The 22,964-nt window shown below is 36.1% G+C and overlaps 1 protein-coding gene across 1 annotated transcript in view; it reads left to right on the top strand.

The window, feature by feature from the left end:
• The first annotated feature begins 564 nt into the window (after positions 1-564).
• The window catches only part of LOC145687629 (annulin-like), a 73,593-nt gene continuing 51,193 nt past the window's right edge, over positions 565-22,964 (top strand). The window contains exons 1-4 of the mRNA XM_081761097.1: positions 565-716; positions 10,261-10,482; positions 11,933-12,066; positions 18,499-18,619. Of these exons, the coding sequence (XP_081617223.1) occupies positions 10,278-10,482; positions 11,933-12,066; positions 18,499-18,619 (460 nt within the window). The 5' untranslated portion in view covers positions 565-716; positions 10,261-10,277. The remainder of the gene's footprint in view (positions 717-10,260; positions 10,483-11,932; positions 12,067-18,498; positions 18,620-22,964) is intronic.

The raw sequence follows: 22,964 nt of genomic DNA, 5'->3' as shown, positions 1-22,964 counted from the left end.
TACCATTATAATACAGTATATTGGGATCCGAACTACAAGAGCTCCCACCGGGAATCGAATGCGGATATCCAACACGAAAGACGCGTAAACTAACCATATAACCAGAGAAAGCTCTAAATATGCATAGTGTTCTTACGATGGCTACTGAAATAATAATAATAAAAAAAATTTCCTTACTTCCATAAGGGTAATTTAATGATACGATGAATGAAAATTAACAGTGTGGACTGTCTTATAAATGACTCTAATGAAAGTGTTCATACATATATTGCTACATTATTTCCTCTACAGCACCTTATTTAGTACAGTTTAAAACAGTAAGAATCGTAACATAAAATGCAATGAATAAAGGGTGACGCAAATTTAAGATATGATCAGTTACAGATTCTTCACAGGCTTACGTGCCACTATCAGTTGAGGAAAAATAGAAAAAAAATGAAGGTATTGGTTTATGTATCAAACATTTGGTTTTGAAATGTTTGTTTTTATAGGAATATGTATTCAACTAAATGTGTTAGCAGGAATGATCGTTGACCCGTTGACGAATGAAATTTACCCCTTAAGATACTACACAAGGAAATTTTGGTTATCTACAAAGATAAGGGTAGAATGTGCATGCGCGTCTGTGTATCTATTTCCTTAATAAAGACTTGCACTAGGAACCAGATCTGCATTTCATTTCTTCAGACACTTCGGGTTAGGATAGTCAGTAGGAGGTGAGTAGCTAAGAATCCTTGTAGATCTTCCAAGTATAAACTTAACATTGGATGGTAGATGGTTTATGATTAATTGTATAAATTACTAATAAGATGTATTAGTTATTCAGTATGAGCAAAATAGATTTCTTGTTCTATATCGTCTCTAAACGTTGCTCACTAGAATAACATATGATTAGCTATTTTAAGTTAATTTTGCTTGGAAACAAACATCCTGTACTTAGTATCCAAAATACAGAAATAATTTTAAAAAATACGAAATTATGATCAGGAAGATGTGTTTCAATCATAAAAACAAACCAAAATATGTTTATGGGACTTTCTCAATACTAGTTGCCAATTAAAAGGGTTAAGATACTAAACCCATAAATCCATTCAAGAAATTTATCTTTGAAAGTTTGTTACAATTATCAAGAACCGCCTTTATTGAACACAAGAATTGCTCTGTTTATGTTCGCCAGGGGGATAAAAAAAATCTCAAGAATTACTTGATGGCTGACCATTAATTTTGGCCAGGCTGTAGAGGATTTAAAATTAGGAACCGAGTTCGTTGACGGACGTGACTATTCCAGTTGATCCCAAGACATGGATAATCAAAAATCGGTTTCCTGTTCTATGCGAATAATTATGTACATTATCCTTCCTTAATAGACTACCCGCAGTGCTGTTGAGATTAGCGGGCTAGTCTAATTTCAAATATTCATCCATCTTTCTAAAGCTTTTGAGTGGAGAATGAAGGCTGATGGGAAATGCAATTTTTTTCTAAAAAGAAAATTACGTTGTGTACGCTGCACTGTGTCAAACCAAATTATTTCACGTGATGTACACTGTCTCTATTACTTGTTTGTATGAGTGTCCCCTGGACAAATCCTCAACGTTAGCGTGGCATATTTCCAAGTAACTTTAAGGAAGATACATATGCTGTTTGGAACTTTTAAGATCCGTATCTTAAGAAGGGATATTATTAAAAATTCATATATATAGCTTATATAAAAATAGAATTTCTTACAAATCCCTTTGAGTTAGGCAAATGAAAGTTGGTCTTACATAAACTTCTTATTTAAAATAAGCTGAGCATGTATTGAAGCATTTACCTGAAAATTCCTCTTCTAAGAGACGAGGGGAGCTGTTCTCATATTTTTGCCCTCGATTTGTTTGTCCTATTTTTTCCCCATCATCACGGAAAAACGGCTGACTCGTTCGAAGTTAATTTTGTCATGTAGTTAGCACTTAGCTCGAACCGAGTTTTATTTTGTCTCTTTCATTAAAATGTTTATTCTAAAGAAGGAGTAGGTTTAAAATTTACGATACCAAAAATAGAGTATTGTAATTTGGGGCAATATGTGCATACGACAAAAATATACAGTATTATGTTTAATCCGTAATTTTCAACATTGTCAATATGGTGAGTGTGGTATGGGAAAGTGCCTAGTAGAAAAGCTGCTGCAAAGAATAAAACAAATTGTGATGGCAATTAAGAGTAAAAATATATAGTTCTTGTATTTCAGTAAGGATTGATGTAACTTGAAAATATTGAAGTCTGCTTTAATTTATATAGCACTGATAAGAGCACTGTTACCAGTTATTGACAAACGCAACATTTTTGTCCGTTTGGGGGTAAAATGTCTACATTCATGAACACGGAAGTGTACATGTATAAATTATCCTAAGAATATGATAAACTCCAAGGTGGCGCTTCTGAAGCCCATTTCAGCAGCAATGTTTGACTGATTCAAACAACTATTGTGGTGGTTACCATGCCTATTATTTCGATTTATATTCTCTTTGTTTGGGTGACCGAATTAGATGTGTAAAATGTTTCCACTGGTGACACGAAGAATGTGTTACAAGGCTGCAGGAAACAAGAAATGTTAAACATGCTATAGACGTGCGAATTAAGTGCAATACGTCGACTCTACAGTGAACACAATTGATATTATGTTTCAACAACGTCTTTGTTTCTGTCATACATAAGTATTCTTATAACGCATGATAATAAAGTAAATTAGATTAGTATACTATGTGACTCTATAACTATTTTCTGTTTAGTTTCAAAAGAAAAATATTGTGTGTTTCTAGATAATAGTCATATATATTGCCAGTATATTTTATTATCAATATTACTGTGCATAGGTAAGATTGTTTAAAATTTTTCATGTACTTACCCTATGCCTTCCACACATTTCTTTTCTATTTTGCACATACTACACGTTTGTAATTACAGTTAAACATTGTAAATTTATACAAGTTAATTTATTGATTTCAGTCATACAGATACTCTTATTTTTCGTATAATATGTGATACTGCTCCACAATAAGGGTAAAATGTTCACTTCGAGTACTTCACTCAGACAACAAATATAAATTTATTTCGGGGGGGGGGCGAAAGCTTTTTTCAAGGATCCAAATTCAATATGAGAATAAATTTTATTAAAGTTTGTAAAATCATCCAAAAAATTAGGCTAAATTTACAGAAAAGTCAGGGTTCCTGGTGTGTTCGGGCCTCCAGGATCCACCCCCTATGTACGCCCCTAATTTTTTATTATTACTTCATGTATGGTAAAATCATTATTATTTAACGTATATTACAGATACTTTGGAACTGGGTATAAATTTTAATGAAGACAGGAGATATAATCAAGGGCGCCGATTTCTCTGTAAATTTGGGGGGGTATTCAGATGCAGAAGGTATATATATGAGGATTATAAGACAAATTGCATTTAAATTGTGCCAAATATTGTATGTTCATAAATACAATAAGGGGCCTACATGAGCTTTGTGGGGGCCGGGTCCCCCTGGCCCCCCCATAATCGACGCCCTTGGATATATTATATTTTCTAAGTAATTTTTATGGAAATCACTGTTCTCACCTTGTGGTTATAATAATTGATTCCTTAACATGCACATATTGCCCCAAATTACAATATATTACGTAGGCGTGAAGCAAAGCAGATGAACTTGTTATGTACAATCATTATTTAGAAAAGAAGATGACAGGTGTAAAAATATCATATTCATAAAATGGCATAAACAAAGAAACGACTGAACTATTCAAATAACTTTGGCTCTACCTTGTTTTTTATCTTTATATTTTGACTGGAATACGTATAATATCCTAAGAAGGAGGAAGAAGATTTACGTTTTTCACAAAGGAATAACGAAAGCAGAGTTTGAAATGAATTTTTGAACATAGCACTTGCATCGAACTGCGTTCTTCATGATTTCAAATACGCCTTCTAAGGAAGATGGAGGAGGAAGGCCTTGAAATACACTTTCCACATATTTTACATGAATAGATTCTTCCCTTGCGAGTTATCTATAAACAATTTTGCAAGTTCAATAAATCACAAGAGTTTTAGAACATGGAAGAAAATATTGTTTCCGTCAACATACATGCAAGGAATAGACTAACAAATAATTCTGCTCATCTGTTCGTACTACAATGTGTGTTGAAGGCTCTCGGGATCAAAAGTGGGATGTCTCGGGTAACAGGAAAAGTAGACCAAAAAAGTCGATTTCAACTTCATAATCTTTTAATAGAAATAGTATTTCTAAGAGGCAATAAATTATTATTTATTTATGGAAGGATTCTTAGCTATTTACCACTTAGCTATCGACTCACCGTTTACTTATATGTATGATTATCTTGTCTATTCTACTATAAGTTTCCTGAAACGTATCCAATTTGAATAAAACTTGGCGTGTTCTTTCTTTCTTTTGATGCTCAGAAAATAAGCTTGTTCCTTGGGACTGAAATTTATAAAGAGATGGGAAATAAATAGGATAAAATCAACACTAAGCTAAAAGTTCACTTATATTTAAAATATGACATAATAGCAAAATACTTTTACACAGGCCCGTATCCAGGAGGGTCTAGGGAGGCCGGGCCCCGCTAAATTTTGGCTGCCCCCTAAAATTTTCACGGTAGACTGGCAAATGAAATATAATATGGTGTGAACTACAATATGGTTGCATCGCCCCCCCTAACTTCAGCCGGGCGCCCCCTACATTTTTGGGCTGGCTACAGGCCTGCATTTACACAATCACTTTCGTTAAAATTATTCGATGACATATATTATCTTTAATTCATCCTAATCATCTCTATAATTTTGTGTCGATCTTGGTGAAGAATAAGAGGATGAATTTACCACCTTCTCAAAAACTATGTTTCGCCAGAAACTTCATTTTTAAAAGTCATATTTCATTAAAAATACCATGCATTTTCTTTCAGACTAAGGATTGTTTGGGTGGGGTCTCGTCTTTGGTGTAAGCGGTCCCAGTTTCGATTCCCGGTGAGTACATTCGGTTGAAAAGTGTAAAAGCCTTCTCAGACCAGCCATCCTGAGTGAGGTTTTCCTGGATTTACCTCATTCACACCAGGCAAAATGCTGGGATGGTACCTAACATCCAGGTCCCAGACCGCTTCCTTCCTTCTCCAATGCTTTCTTACCTTTCCTCAGATAGCGTGATCGCCGAGAGACGCCATCCCTCACGCGTGACTTGCTAACATGACCATAGATGCCAAAAGCCCAGAAATCTAATTCCTAGTACTAACCTAAACGAGTTGTTTGGGGTTGAAATTAACCAGATGTAAGAGCTGGATTTGCTTGATCTTAAAAGACAAAATATTTTACAATATCACCCTCCCTAATTCCAGATTTCCAAGAATCTTTCATTTGCTTTCTTTGAATCTTCCTAATGGAACCTACTGTTCAGAGTTAAACTACTGGATAAAAAGTCATTTTTTTCACAATTTTAGAAAAATCTTCAAAGTTAGCTTTCGAAAGAATGTCATAGTTTATATATATATATAAAACATAACGTGCGATTTCTTAAAGCTTGAGAATTATCTTCATTGGTTGAGATTGTAATCGGCCAACAAAAAGGTTTCAAAATCCCAAAAAAAGAAATATAGCAACAAATAAACAAACAAAAAAGATTTCACTCGCTTGTATAGTATATGGTTGGTAACACTAATCATTATTGTTGATTTCTGTTGAATTTGATAATTTATTATACTTGGTACTCCTGTTGGACATTATTAAGTATAAAAATAAACTTGCATAAGCGCGGCACTGTGAGACAGTGTTCATAGTTTGAGGGAAATTTCCCCAATCTAGGGAAATTTCGTAGGTAAATTTAACACAAAGGAGAAAAGGGAATTTTTCGATAAAACATGGAAGTCCAGGAAAATTTTCGCACTGACTGATTGGTTAATATAAATGCTTAAATTTTACTTTGGTCTTCAGAAATAAACCAATACAATTGCAGTAGATTGTGTGTGTGTGTGTGTGTTTGTGTGTGTGTGTGTGTGTGTGTGGTGTGTGTGTGGGGGGGGGTCTGTGTGTGTGTGTTCAAGGAATCATAATTTGCACCCAACATTGCCTGAATGTATTTGTGTGTATTTTTTGTAAATAATAATAATAATAATAATAATAATAAACGAAGGATACAATAAAAAATAGAAGTAGATGTAAAATAATAGAACAAATGTGGTTGACACTTCCTTTAATATAGCTAAATAAATCTTATCACATAACTTCTGTTGTAGAAATTTGACACTCAACAAACTAGGGAAAATTAGATAGGAACAGGGAACATTTTGTGTTAGTTGAGGGAAATTTTCTTAAGGAAATTTACGAACACTGCTGTAAGCTCAGCTTGCAAAGTCATTGGTACTTAGTCACCTGCGACAAAAGAGTGAATAAAATAGTCTATAAGCTGTTTTGATTCAGGGAAAAGTCAAGATCATTAGGGAAAGTAAAAAGATTCTGTTTGATTTCTGTGATTTCCTGAGAAATTGTTATCGAAACAGAATAGGGCAAAGTATGTATTTAAGCATAGTTTCTATAATCGTAACACACTGTCAGAAAGTTACAATCCTAGCAGTGGTGTTCTTGTGATATCGCTGTGTAAAATAATAGCTCAAACTTCTCTGTTTACAGTGGCCCCGCGTAGTGTAGTCGCTAACGCTCTCTCCTTCGGTGCGAGAGCCGTAATGGGTTCGATTCCCGGTGGGGTCACTGAGTTGAAAAAGTGTAACACGCTTTTTCAGACCAGCCACCCTGAATGAGGTTTTCCTCATTCACACCAGGCAAATGCCGCGGTGGTACCAAACTTATAGGTCCCAGGCCGCTTCCTTCCTTCCCTTTGCCCGGATTGTGTGCTCACCGAGGGACGTCATCCCTCAAATCGTGAAGGGCTAAATGGCCTTAGATACCGAGAGCCCAGAAATCTAAATCCTAATCCTAATCCTTCTCTGTTTACAAAAAAAAAAAAAAAAAAAAAGGAAACGGTTGAAGACATGCCTGAACTTTGTGCTTTTTAGCTTACGCAGTCTATACTCATACATAATTTCCCAATGATCCAGCTTAAGTGATTGATTCGCATTTAATAACGTTCTATTTATCGAGTGGATACTCTTCAATAAAAATATCTTTTCATATAATTTCCTGGGAATCTATAATATATATCATGAATTTTGATTTCGTTGTCTAATTGTTATCAAGTTTTTTCTTTTCAAATTCGTGCCCCATTTCCCTGCAATTATGCTCACAAACTGTGTAACTAAATGAGCACGTTATGGGTGTACTAGCAAGGACTTGCGTCATTTAAAATATAGTCCAGTCTTAGCTGACGAAACACGTCCCGTATTCCTCGACCCTAATAATAATAATAAAAATAAAAATAAAAATAAAAATAAAAATAAAAATAATAATAATAATAATAATAATAATAATAATAATAATAATAATAATAATAATAATAATAATAATAATAATAATAATAATAATAATAATAATAATAATAATCTAAACCTTCTTTCCAGTTAGTTGGATTCGACTGTTCGGATCGTTGTCCTCCACATGTTTCTATCTTGTGTCACATCTACTATGACACCACACTGCACCATATACTTCTTCATACGATCTCCCTAGTTCTTCTTTTGAATCTTCGCGCTCCTTTCTCATTTAATTATACAAACCTCCACTCTGTGAACTTCGTATTCCGAAGCCTCTTACGTGTCCAAACCATCGAAGTCTCTTTTCTTGCAGCTTTGCTAGTACTGGTCTCATCTTTACTGTTTCTCGGACCACTTTATTCCTAATTTTGTCCTTCCGCGTCACTCCATACATTCATCACAGCATCTTCATCTCCGCAACTAGTAATAAATAATAATAATAATAATAATAATAATAATAATAATAATAATAATAATAATAATAATAATAATAATAATAATAAACTTGTAATACTAATATAACATAACTAGCCTTTGGCTAGCTAGGGGCTCCGCCCCCAGAACCCCGCGTTTGCTCGGCCTCGCATCTCTTAGGTATCAGCCTTTGCATCAAGAGTGAATTTTGTTCATTTGCTCTTTAATTACTTTTCCTGAACTTGGCACAGCTGGGGGCTTCGCCCCCTGATCCTCACGTTTACTCAGCCTAAGGCCTCGCACCTCTTAAATCCACAACTCTATCAAATTTCAAGTTTTTCCCCCCTATTTCAACTATCTAAAAGATAAGATTTTGTATCCCAAGAAAACGCCCATTTAAATAACATGGGAATTTCTTCATCCCCCTTTAGACCCCTTAAAAACGAAAAATATTAACTTTTGGCAATTTTCCTGTAGGTTAGTCCCGGAAGGCTAGAATCATGCGAAATTTCATCATTCTAATCCTACCGGAAGTGTCTAAACATTTTGGGATGTAGATGATGTCCCATATAATAAGATTTTTCACCCGGAAGCCGGAAGTACTCATTTAGTTTTATATATAGTTAAGATAAAATAGAGAATAATAGTAATAATATGGTAATTACCTTTCACAAAGCATTCTTTACTTTCTTTACTTTGAAAAGATAATAAAAATAGTTTGGTTTTTGTTTGTAGTTAGATTGATTAAGGTTACCTGAAGTACGTAATCTTACTTCTCTATTAGTAAAATTAGTGGAAATAGTTTGAAATATAGTGAACTCGTTGATGCATGTTTGAATTCACTTTAAAGTTGACTATAAATGTATGTTTCAAAATTCGAGGACTAGTTTTATCTCTTCTTCACACTTAAGAAACTGTAGGTAAATTTATTTCTCTCACTCAGAATTATAAGATAGATTATAGCGGGGAATGGATGCACGGTAGCTTAGTGATACAGCGTTCACTTCTAGTGGAAGTGGTCCCTGCTTCGAACCCAGACCATGTAGTCGACAATTTCCTATCCGTCGTTCTTTCCGGATTCTCTGTTTCCCTCCCACATTGTGATTCCACCAAGTCTTTCATAATCACTCAAGCCTAAAGCGCATAGCCGTAGGATGTTCGATTTAAGATTTCAAATCATTTCATATCATATGACCACTTGCTTAAAAATGTGAGTTCGTGAGATACTTTATTTTTGGTATAAAATTTAAAATTTAAACCACCTCTTCCCCTTTAAACTTTCCTCCCCTTCCCTTAGGATACTCATCAAAAATTCTAAATAGCCTACGATCTTCAGCAGAGTTACTTAGAAGTTTGCCAAACCAACTGGTATAACTTTGTATACCGGAGAAACAAACAAACTTATAAACATTCATTTTTATATAGAGTCTGTAAGATAATAATGTTTATATGTTCGTCCGGTATTCAAATCCATACTCATGGCTTGGCAGGCATACTCTGTCGAAGAGAGTGAAGATTGGAAGACACCGTGGGCTATTTATAATTTTTGATGTGTATCCTAAGGGGCAGTAGGAGAGGGGTTCAAAGAGGGGATATTAGAATTTATGTCAAAAATAGAGTATTTCAAGAACTCTATTTTTAGATGATGAAGGAAAATGAAACTCGGTGGGTAAACTCCTTTTCAAAAACAAGTGTACAGTACATACAGATATGACTTACAATCTGAAAAAAAAAATACTGCTGAGATAGGGTACCCCTAGTACCTTTCGGGACATGGGAAGAGTAAAAAGTAATCGAAAATGATATTTACAAAGAAAAGTTCTCGGCGTCTATGAGATTAATAGTGACATACCCGATATTGTTTAAATACAAGTTAAGTCCCATCAGCTTCGGAGAGGCGGGGTGAAAACTAAAATGCCCAAAATGATATAAATTAGTGTCGAATTCATAAATTTCAGGGTCGATAAGCTGATTGGTGAGTTTCCGATGCTATTTAAGGCCAAACAATCAAGAATGTGCATTTTAATTGGCCCAGGATTGATAAGGGCAACGCTGAAGGCATTGCCTTCCTTAAATATTCAGCTCTGCTCTTTATTTTCCAATATTGTGCATAAACATTATTTTTCCAGTGCGAAGAAGAGTACTTCTACTAGTGGCGTATAAGGAATGGCCTGTAGAAACATTAATTGATATATTAAATAACATCTATCTACCTCATATCCATTAATATTCGCTTGCCAATAAAGTTTCTTACTATACAAGAGTTGAGGCAGCCTAGTCTCGGAAAGAAATTATGTCTTGTCTTGTGGGTTATAGCTAATGATTATAATTATTTCTATTTTAAACCCTAATAAACGTATATTGATATTTTTCATTTTGCTTCACAGATTAAAAGGTAGTTGAAATGGAAACTTTGCACGTGAAAGATGTTGATCTATGTTTAACAGAGAATGGAAAGGATCACCACACAGATCGCTTTGACCTCATGGTAAGGGAGAAAGATCGACGGTTGGTGGTTAGAAGAGGACACGCATTTGTTATGAGCATCACTTTCAACCGATGTTATGATGCCCAGAAAGATGAAATCTGGTTCAGGTTTGCTGTAACTGGTAAGTATATGAGTATGTGGTATATCTTGAACGATTTTTACCACTTATAAAGGTACGATACTTATACTTGTATAAGATACTTACCTATCTAATGACAATACGTGAAAAAAAAGTAATTTATGAACATTTTGTCCTCAAAATAGTTCTTATACAAAATGGAATGGATTCATTGAGGTCATGAATGGTAGCCAGTGGAATAGTGTACCATTCCGCATGGAGAATATTACACTTAATTCCATCAGAGAGCATCGAAGTAGAGATCTGCGCCGGATTTGTATATGCAAAATGGACCACAGATAATCAATTATGTTCAGGTCCGGGGATTGCATAGAGAAAGAAATATGCTCAACTGGATCCTCAAACTTTAGCGTTTTCCCATATTCCCAGTCGTTTAAAAGATACACGGGATGGCAACGGACTTTATGGACACCAAATGTGAACCCCGCTATTTTGGATGGGGTCAATATAGGGACTTAAAACTTTCATCAAAATATGCCTCTTGTCGAGACGTTTCCAACGATATATTTCTCGACCATCTTTGCGATTTAACATTTTCAAGTTTACCCCACGTTCCCCTATATGAGGTTGTCTTGGATGGACCTTTTATAACTCAACATTCAAGCCCCTTAAAACAAAGATGGGCGTATTTTTGCGTTTTCTCATGTTCACAGTTGTTTCAAAGATACACTGAGTGACAATGGACATTATGGACACCCTATATAAAATATTTTATTACCGTTTTACTCTTCCGAGTTCAAAGAACATTTCATAACACAAGCTTCCTACAACTTTATGGTCAGCTTAAGTCTTCATAGTGTAAAGATCCGTTAATCCACTAGTGTAGATGCATAGTGTAAGGTGTATAGTCCTTCTTTGATGTGCACAGTACGGACGGTGTCAAATCTTCGGAAAGGTCAGATAAATGACAGATAAATGAATATGCTAAATAACGGCTGAGGAAGATATAAGATTTGTTGTCATCTGTCTTTTCTCAATGTTTGATGAAGAGGACATTAGGTCCTTGAAACTGTAACAAAAATCGTATAGTTATTAAATAATTCATTTTGTTCTGGTCAGAAATGTGTTTTAAAATGTTATTGTGATTATCTAGAACCATGGACTTATATATATATATATATATATATATATATATATATATATATATATATATATATATATATATATATATATATATATATATATATATATATATATATATATGATATCCTGTAAAACAACATAAAAAATTTTCTTTGATTTTATTGGGAAACTATGGATAAGAATTTCCACTCATCCATGTAATTTTATTTACATCAGTGAGCTCTATTGAATAATTCTTTTCCATTATTATATATAATTACATACTAATTTTTACTGTTTTTCGCTTCTTTGAAAACTTTCGTGTAATTCACAACTATTATTATCATTATTATTATTATTTTTATTTTAGATGCTCCAAGACCAAAGGAAGGTAACCGTACATTGGTTTATATTCCTCTGCAGCTGCCCAAATGTGAACGTGAACGTTCACATGACTGGAAAGCTCTCCTGAAATCAACTGAAGGCAATTCCATAAGAGTGAGCGTAAGTAATTATACAAATATATTGTTGCCAACTTTAATTTCTCAATCTTTCTCTGGGACTCAATAGTTGAGTGCTTAACACTTGTCCCTCGGGTTCATGGTTCGATTCCCGGCCAAGTAAATTTTGCTTTGGACAACATTGTGTCCATGTGTTTTCTCGAAGTACTCTCGTTTACCTCCCATTTTTCTATTTCCCCAATTCTTCCATCATTATTCACCTGACTTAATCGTCATCTTCCCTTAGCTTAAAGGGTGTAAACGTGAGACGTTAAACTGAAAGATTTCATTTCATTTCATTTTCAATCTTTCTGGCACTTACAATATAAACGATTATATTAAAACTTTAATTATACTTTGGCGTTCCTGTTCGGGTGAAGGCAATTTTCTTATAAAAGATGTTATTAAGGTTAATCTGACTTTTGGGCGAAGATTTGAAGTTTAACATCCCTCTTCAAACCAAAAACTACTTCATACAGGAACTACTTACTGATTGGTTTCATTGGAATTTACGTCTCTCTTCAGCACAGAGGCTACTTGATACAAGACCTTCTTGTTGGTTTGTTTGAATGAAATGTAGGCCTCTCTTGAGCACGAAGGCTACTTGATTGTTTGTTTGAAGTTTACGTTTCTCTTCAGCAGTAATGCTATACGAGACATGGATTTACTACTTAAGGTAAGATTCGAACTAGATGAGTTTCTACCGAATTCGAACTTGAAGACTCTAAAGCTAACCTTATAGCTAGAGATGCGCACGAGTCGAGTCGAGTCGAGATTTAAGCCTGTCTCGACTCGTCTCGAGAAAATGTCGTCTTGACTCGTTTGACTCGAAAATATGTTTCTGTCTCGACTCATGTCTCGACTCGACTCAAATTCGAGACGAGCCGTCTCGAAATTCGAGTCGAGAAAAAATATACGAGTTAAAATATACGCACACATCAGCTAGAACATTATGACTACCTCACAAGTAAACCTTACGTTTGGGTGAATCGAGTTGCTGACTGAGACACATATGAGAAAGTAGTACTAAATGTGGTCAGTATTTCAGTGAAGTTTTAGGTGCGAAGCTCCAGGGGTTTAGGAGATACAGCTACCAAAACATCACATGGAAGTACAGAATAGTCTTCATACAGTTGGAGGTAAAAGCTCTGTAAGACCTCTTGTAACGACAAAAGGTGAATAACAAATATATGGGTACATATTAGGACTAGGGGGAAGTCATATAGTAAGGGATACCTGATGGCGGCCATCTTGAAATCCGCCATTTTGAATTAAGGTTAAGTTTTTAAAATAGGAATAGGGCCATGTGATACATGATTTAAGGCGCAAATTTAATCAGAAGAACAATGGTGACGTTAATTTTGATTTACGCGCAATTGGTAAAAAGTTACAGGGAAATTAAATATTGTTGCAGCATATGTATTAGTCCTTTACCCCACCTTGTAAATTTTGTATTAATGATAATAATTAAATAAAAAGCAGGTGGATAAATATTAGGTCTATGGTAAGAGTTGCCTTGATGGCGTCCATGTTCAAATCCGCCATTTTGAATCAGACAAAAGTTTTAAACAAAACGCATAACAGTGACACCTTATTAATAGCAAATTTTACTATAACTCCAACGGTATAACCATTTTTGTTTTATCATTAACCAGCACAAAATTAAATGGATCGCTCCTTACGACTACTGCTTTGACGGAATTGTTAACGACAAATGTGTCAAGTGTAACTCGATTGCCTTTGTCAGGTGTGCTCACTGTGAGCAGAGCAATTGTGCAAGTCATGCACTCTTTTTTGAACTGCATACTGATTGTACTAATTGAGGACTTTTCTGGAAGAAAGACCTAAGTTCAATTATGACTCAATTCCACTTTCGTCATTTTTCCTTAAATTTGCAACTTGTTTATGCGATAACAAATGCTGGGTAATGATAAAGCAAAAATGGTTATACCGTTGGAGTTATTGTAAAATCTGCTATTAATAAGGTGTCACTGTTATGCGTTTTGTTTAAAACTTTTGTCTGATTCAAAATGGCGGATTTGAACATGGACGCCATCAAGACAACTCTTACCATAGACCTAATATTTATCCACCTGCTTTTTATTTAATTATTATCATTAACACAAAATTTACAAGGTGGGGTAACGGACTAATACATATGCTGCAACAATATTTAATTTCCCTGTAACTTTTTACCAATTGCGCGTAAATCAAAATTAACGTCACCATTGTTCTTCTGATTAAATTTGCGCCTTAAATCATGTATCACATAACCCTATTCCTATTTTAAAAACTTAACCTTAATTCAAAATGGCGGATTTCAAGATGGCCGCTGTCAGGTATACCCTTACTATATGACTTCCCCCTAGTCCTAATATGTACCCATATATTTGTTATTCACCTTTTGTCGTTACAAGAGGTCTTACAGAGCTTTTACCTCCAACTGTATGATGACTATTCTGTACTTCCATGTGATGTTCTGGTAGCTGTATCTCCTAAACCTCTGGAGCTTCGCACCTAAAACTTCACTGAAATACTGACCACATTTAGTACTACTTTCTCATATGTGTCTCAGCCAGCAACTCGATTCACCCAAACGTAAGGTTTACTTGTCAGTATGTCCAATTTTGCACGGATAACAACGGCGACGCGCCTTGGCATGCACGCAATGATCCTTGGTAGGTTGCTGGAGAGAGTTAGCATCACATGTGCACATACAGTTCACCTAATTCCCGTTAATTCCGGGGAGGGGGGCGATGCGCTCTGACATTACGTTCAATCACATCCCAGATGTGTTCAATTGGGTTGAGATCCGGCGAGTTGGGGGGCCAGCACGTCACTTATAACTCACTACTGTGTTCCTCGAACTACTCCATCACACCCCTGGCCTTGTGACATGGTGCATTATCTTGTGCAAAAATGCCACTACTGTTGGTAAACATGGTCGTCATGAAGGGGTGTACGTAGTCTGCAAGCAGTGTGCGATACGCCTCGGCCGTCATGGTGTCTTCCACGAATTCCACTAGACACATGGATGCTCACCAGGGCATGTTCCCCAGAGCATAATTAAGCCGCCGCCAGCATGTCTCCTTCCCGCACTTCAGGTGTCAAGGAGCTGTTCCCTTTGAACACGACGGATTCGCACCCTCCCATCGTCATGATGAAGAATGTATCGGGATTCACCAGACAATGCAACGCTCTACCACTGCGTCAAGGTCCAGTGGCGATGGTCACGTGTTCAATTCAGTCGTAGCTGCCGATGTCGTGGTGTTAAGATTCGCACATGGATGGGTCGTCGGCTGCGGAGGTCCATCGTTAGGAGTGTTCGGTACACTGTGTTCAAACACACTTGCACTTTGCCCAACATTAAAGTCTGATGTTAGTTCCACAGTTCGCTGCCTGTCCTGTTTTACCAGTCTGCCCAGCCTACGACGTCCGACATCTGTAATGAGGTGGAGGGCGCCCAACCCCTCGACGTTTGGACGTCGTTTCCCCTTGGTTTCGCCACTTGTTGAAGATACTCGCCATAGGACTCCCCGAACACCCGACAAGTCCTGCAGTTTCCGAAATTCTCGTGCCGAGTCTCCGGGCCATTACAACCTGCTCTCGGTCAAACTCAGATAGATCGCGCACCTTCCCCATTCTACACACGGCCAGCACTTTCACTGATACTATATGCACCGTACGTGTGTCTGACTTGCAAGCATTCCTCGGCAGGTGACGCTGCTATCACCTGGATGGGTTTATATCGATAGTAGGTAGGTCTGGAAGCGAATAATCCAGAAGTTATGTAGCCCTATTGCGTTCATGGAAATGAAAACGTCAATTATAACTATGCTAAATTACTATAGACTACCCATTGCGAATTCAGAGAATTTATGAAGTTCACTTTATCGCAATAGTTTTATACAACTAGATATAGGCTACGGATAATAGTTTTATACAAACTAGATAATCTATTATTATTATTATTATTATTATTATTATTATTATTATTATTATTATTATTATTATATTTGAAGTACAATCAAATATCACGACATTAATTATTAGTTTTAATTAACTGAATTGAGCTGAAAATTAATTTTTGATCTCGAAAGATTAACTATTAAGTTTATGCGTTCTGTACCTTTCTAAACTAATAAATGCTGGAATTGGTTTCAAGGCTGTTTCTGAGTGAATACTTTCTTCAAAATAATATTAAAAATTATAGAAAAATTTTCGAGACATTCGAGTCGAGTCGAGAGTTTTACATGCAGTTTCGACTCGACTCGTGTCTCCACTCGAAAATTCGAGTCGAGAAATACGTTTGACTCGACTCGTCTCGGATTTTACAAAGTGTGTCTCGACTCGAATTTCGAGTCGAGATTCGATACATGTCTCGGCTCGTGCGCATCCCTACTTATAGCTACGTTGAACTCTACAGGCCTACTGTTTATTTCCGAACCGTTATTTAAGTTTCATACCTAGGCAAGTACTCCACCGGGATGTCGTTACCTTTAATCTATCTTCACACGCACTCCTAACACGTTTAGATTGCTTTGTCTGATTTTTGAATTTCCCTCTCTGTAACATGGTACGTACGCTTCCTGTCCCTATTTTGGACCTTTTCCTCTTGCTCGTCTTTTCCCTTCGAGCGATCTTTCCCATATTGTTACTCTCTTGTCCAATATTTCTTCCCAAGATATTCCCCTCCAGGTGATCCGGATGGGGTCTTAGAACTATATTTTGCCGTTAGAGAGATTATTGTTTATATTTTCTCCTTCTGTTTTCAGCAATCTAGGGAAAAACAGTGGTAGTTTTCCTTGCTTTCACCCTTCTGTTCCTAGCCGTTAAAGTCACTCTGACCGTGCCTGAAGGGGCTATACACGCACATACATGCACGAAGAAACTGTTCAACTTGTATGAAAAATTACAAAACCACAGGCAAATTGATTGTGTGTGGCCTCGTTGATGCATGCTGAAAAGCTTTCAAAATCTTCTGTAAACTTGCATTATGGTTTTGAAGTTCTTCATGCAAGTTTATCGTGTATGTGCTCGTTCATGCAAGTTGGTTGTTTTATATTTAGGTCCGCCAATCACGACATCGAAAGAAATCACGTGACTCTTTCATACATAATGCCAAGATAGTTAAGCTGGACAGTGAGTTGGCACGTGTGTAGGTAAAAAGTTCTTCCAACATGCATGATGAAATAAATCTTTTATGTTAGCTTGTCATGCTAGTGTGTGTCATGCTATGGCCCCCTTGAGAGTGATCATTATGATTTTCACCAACTTGACTACTGAAAGAACTGCTACCTTTTCCCAAGATATTTTTCGTCTGGTACTCCAGTTAGACCAATTCGGTAGGGGTGGTCCTTTTTTGTAGTGAACTACCGCCGACATAACTATAAATTTCATTGGAGCACGCAATCCTTCTCACCCGATACATAAGAAAAAAGTGGTATTATCGGGAAGGTGCATAATAATGAAACGTTAAAATAAAAATTCCGTTAAATTACATTATACAGAATGTTTCAAAACAACACCGACAACGTTTGGGAGGTTATTCCTGACACCAAGATAAGACGAAAAGTATGGACCAACCTGGATGCACAAATGCTCCCTTCCGGAGTTATATGCTACCGAAAACATGAAAAAAATAATAATTTTAACGGTCCATACGTCTAAAACTATGGGACCTACCGTAGTCGGGTAAAGACTTTATTTAGGAACTAGTATGTGCCCTATCCAAATATCCATGTTTCAGAATCCTGTGGTACTTCCACAACAATTTTTATAGAAGTAGTTGGCGAGTAGTACCCGAACTGCCTCTATAAAAATTGTTATGTGAGTACCTTAGGATTCTAAAACATGTATTTTTGGATAGCGCACATATAACTTCCTAAGTGAAATCTTGACCCGACTACAGTAGGTCCCATAGTTTTGGAGCTATGGACCTTTTAAAGTTCAGTTTTTCAAGTTTTGGGCAGCCTATAACTCCGAAAGGAAGCATTTGTGCACCCAGGTTGGTCTATACTTTTCGTCTTATGTTGATGTCAGGAATCGCCTCCCAAACGTTGTCGGTGTTGTTTTGAAACACTCTATATGTTCTTCCTGTATACACACAAAAATATAAATATAAATATAAATATTACGAATAGTGCTCTGTGTATAAATTAATATGCACAAGTAAACATGTGGTCTTATATTATTTGCACTCTTGTTTTTACAACTTCGAATCATAAAACATTTCAGCACTTGATAACTAATTAATTATTCTGAACACGGAAAGCCACATTCGACTAGTAATGTAAGTTTGTTATTAAATGCTAATGCTATTAAATGCTAACAGCGTCTTCTAACAAAATTCGAAAGGAAAAATATACAAGATATTAGGGCTCTCAATTAAAAGAAAAAATCTAATGAAACATTATTTTCGGGGATTCTTTTTCAGATCACACCGTCTTCAGATGCTATTATTGGGCAATGGGACATGGAAATTTATACTGAAGTTATGGGACGTGGTACCACTGTTCCAGGCCCCATATATATACTCTTTAATCCTTGGTGCAAAGGTAAGTAGTTTGAAGTAATTTAACTACAATGCAGAAATATGTTTTCCTTAACATTATCCTACACTTGTTGAAGCGTATGCTCTGTTTTCAGAAGAAACAGACTATACACGAAATATCAGTTTATCATAAAGAAATCATGTAATTCATACGCAATATTCCTTCCATTAAGTAGTTATGAAATTCCTTTAATAAATTTCCCATATTATAAAAGATTATTCCTCTTTGTGGAGAGGTAATTAGTTTTGGTGACATCTCTGTAGGAGGAAGTTCCCAGCAAATAAATTACTGATTGCCGTTGACCAAGAGTTAAGAAGAGGTATAATGATCAAGTAATCGAGTTTTTGATTTCAAGATTAGCGATTCATGATCCAATATAATCGAATGATCAGCGCCTATGGCTTTGCTGCTCTTTGGTTGGTTGGGTGGGTGGATTACAGTCTAGCGTTGTGTTTAGCGCGGCAAGGCTACGTAGAAGTCTGAACAGGCTCGAGTCTTCAAAGCACGGATCACTTCGGACTCAGGCCGTAAGTTTTTAAATACACAACCATATTTCTCGGGCCTTTTCGGGACTAACTTTGTAAATATACTGTACAATGATATTTATCGGACCGTTCTTTCTGGAGAACTTTTAAACGGGGTGATCATAAATTTTCAGCCGAAAACGGGACAGGATCCGGCTTTTTAAAAATCATGAGAAATCAGAAGCAGGTCAGTGCGTAAACTAGTTCCTGTTTATCTTAGCAATACCTAATACATTTATATTGTAATGTAACATAATATATGCAAGCTATAAAATATAAACAGCATTTAACTTACAGTGTAGTAGGACATGATGCTACTCCTTTGCCCAAGCTCGAATCCTTGATATTACATTGGGTGAGAAGTTGACTACTTGAACTGTATTTCTCAGAGGAACCTATCTTTTTGAGAATAGTTTTATTCTTTACTAGTCTATCATAAAATGCACCGCAGTTCTCTGTGAACTTTATCCGTACCAGTAACATAGATTTCATTTTGCAACATGTAAGGAAGATTTTTTACCTGTCCATATGTTATACATGATTGAAAAAAAAAAAAAAAACACGCTCTACAGGAGTAGATGTACCAGACAGGCACAACACCATTTTACTGCCTTCAATAGAATATTAAACTTTATATTTTCTTCTTCTAATTTACCAAAATCTTTTAAAAAGGAGTAAAGGTAATGGATTTGGTATTTACTTCTTTCACTTGCATAAAACGGGACAAATACTACTTTCTTCCACCTACTGACGGAACGTCTGGGACACGCTCTTCAAACGAGACTGTCCCGGTGAAAACGGGACGTATGGTTGCCCTATTTTTAAAGCACATCAAAATGTGTAACTTGAAACGTCCACACTAAAAATCTGATTATCATTGTGCAATTGAGGAAAGAGCTAAGTGTGTAGTGGAAAGAAAAACTAAAAATACAAGAAATAAACATGCTTAACTTATCTGTGAGTGAAAGTACTGTTTCTTAAACTGAATTAAAGGAACAAAAGCATTCAATAAAACTTTCTTTTCTTCCTCAGATCGAAGTCAGTTTATATTTTAGTTCTTTCAATATTAAACTTAAGCACATGCGCTAGCGGCGATTCTCCGCATTTGAAGAAAAAACTTTTTTTTTTCTTCAATTTCAACATATTTGCAAAAAATTCTTTTGACGTTCGCGCAGAAACAATTACGAAACTTTCTTGATATTTTTAACAAATAGATACATAGGTTATACTGTAGTAGGGCAGTTATTTTCAGAGTGAGGGAATCCCTGCACCATGTGTGGTTACGGCAGAAAATAGGCGCGTGTGCTTGGTGTTAATTATTTCATTATTTTGCTGATATCGGAAGCATTTCTTTCACAAATTCTCCACAAAAATTATAGCATTCCCATTTTCACTTGTAAAAACAGAAATCAAAAGTTGCCGAAACTGAATAGCAACAATTGCACCTATTCCCCCGTATTTCTCCAACAGTTGAAGAAAAAGAAAAAAAATGTTTTTAATTTGAAAACACGCCTACAAACTTTAAAACTAGTTTTTCTTTTAAACCTCTTATACCCTTTTCACACGTGGCCAGTGACTTGCGTCACTAGTATGAACGGAAATATAAACAAAGCACCTGATAGCAGACACCGACAATATTTTTTTTATATCGTTCAAACCCATGTATTTTTTCTGTAGTGGGATGCAGTTGCCAGGGCATAAGAAATATACAGAAACATATAAACCCTAGTACATAAGTACTAGTACGTTATATTAGACGTAGATCCGTGGCTTTAACTCAAAATACAGTAGGCAGGACGATGACTCAATAGTAGAGCGCTTACCTCAGGTGGGCAAAATCGTGTCCGTGAGGTTTCTTGGGGTTACTCCCGTTTCCTCCCACAATCTCATTCTACCAATTCTTCCATCATCATTCATTTGCTTTAATGATCGTCTCCCTTAGCCTAACGGGTGTATTTGTGGGACGTTAAATTGAAAGATAGCATTTCATTTTTCAAACCACAGTACCTACCACCGGGAATCAAACCCGAACTCCTGCATAGGCAGCAAAGTTCTAACCACTTAGCCACGAGGAAACCCATCGACGTATGTTTGGTTTTGTCAACAACATATTCCCCCCTTTACTTCTTTCCTTAGTGATTGAATAGTAATAATAATAATAATAATAATAATAATAATAATAATAATAATAATAATAATAATAATAATAATAATAATAATAATAATAATAATAATAATAATAATAATAATAATAGAAGATCCAGAAATGCTTCATTTGGCGAATAGAAATGACTGCAAATCGAATGATCAATATAGAAAGAACAAAACATAATAAACAACTAGTTAACTCCGACGGGCACGCTTCACTTTACAGAAAGATCAGAATTATACAGGTAATTTGGAAGATGGCAGTAATATAAAGAAGTAGGGAACAATCTGTTCCTGGTATCTTATACATTCATCATAGGGACGATACCGCATTTTAACACAAAATATAGGAATAGTCTACAGTTTTATATATGTATATACATATATAAGAATCGAGAATTCCATATAAATTAAAGTAAATTTTAAGCGATAAAGAGTTCTTCATTTTTCGTCTCTGATCAGTAATCCAACTAAGGTTATTTATTTATTTTAACAAAAGATACATTGGCAATCTTGTGAGGTGGTGGAAACTACAGGGTCCCCGTACGAAAGCTTCTATATAAGATAGTGCTTTTTCATGGGTGACAGATACAGACATTGTGTGACTTGCTTGAGACGGTTGCGCTAGAGCAGACGATAGCAACGACTGTTTTAGTGGAAGGAGCCGCGGTGGCTCAGTGGTAGAGCGTTCACCCCTGGTGCTTGGGGTCCCGGGTTCCAAACCCTCCTCCCAAGTGAACTTTGTGGTGGAAAAACACCGTGTGCGTGGGTTTTCTCGGGATTCTCCCGTTTCCTCCCACTTTCTTCATTTTATGCATTTCTCATCATCATCCTTTAGCCTAACCGGCAAAACCGTGGGACATAAAACTCAAAGATTTCATTGCTTTTTTTTTTGTTTTGTTTTAGTGGAAGCAACTGTGATTACCCCGTAGAAAGCTCCAATTTAAAGCAATGCTTCACAAGCGATGGCGCAACTCACTGGCTGTGTGTGAAAAAGGACTTAGAGCTGACGTTTTAACAGTCATTTCTGCTAAAATAAATCTATTTCGTTGCAACACTTATAACCATGAGGAAGGAATGAATAGATTGTAACAACTCTTCCAACCCTAGAGTTTCTTACGTTAGGAAGATGAAACTTTATATATAAATTGGACGAATGGGCATGTGCTCAAGCGTTTTTAGAAATTACTCTCTAAGGCAGAAAAGGAAAATATCTCTAAATGTTTCTTAATATCTAAGAATGACATCGAGGGCGAACATCTCTCATCACAGCGAGATGGTTGGACCGTTTGAAATCATGTTTTTTAATACTATATATATATATATATAGCGTATTTAGCAATGAGAACAACGATGAGATGGATGTTGGAAACGAAAATGTGTGTAGGCAGTAGTAACACAAAAACAAAAATGTTACTATTACTCTTATGTTGTACGCGTATTTTTGTAGTGATATAATGTTGATACTCATGTGTGGTACTGATATTAATGTTGCTGTTTATCTCACGTATGTGGACCACCTGCTGTTACATTCTACTGTGCTATGAATTTTTGTTCTCATTACCCGATATATGCAACCCACTGCGCAGTACTGTCTCGCTGGCTGCCTATACGAACTGCGTTTGCATCCTTCCTGCGTGTTATCCCATCTTCGTGCATTGTGATAAATCTGCGTT

Source organism: Thermobia domestica, chromosome 1 (genome assembly GCF_964235325.1).
Source record: "Thermobia domestica chromosome 1, izTheDome1.hap1.1, whole genome shotgun sequence".
NCBI classification, from domain to species: domain Eukaryota; kingdom Metazoa; phylum Arthropoda; class Insecta; order Zygentoma; family Lepismatidae; genus Thermobia; species Thermobia domestica.
Note: the sequence above shows the minus strand (reverse complement) of the source record. Positions and strands in the feature narration are given on the sequence as shown.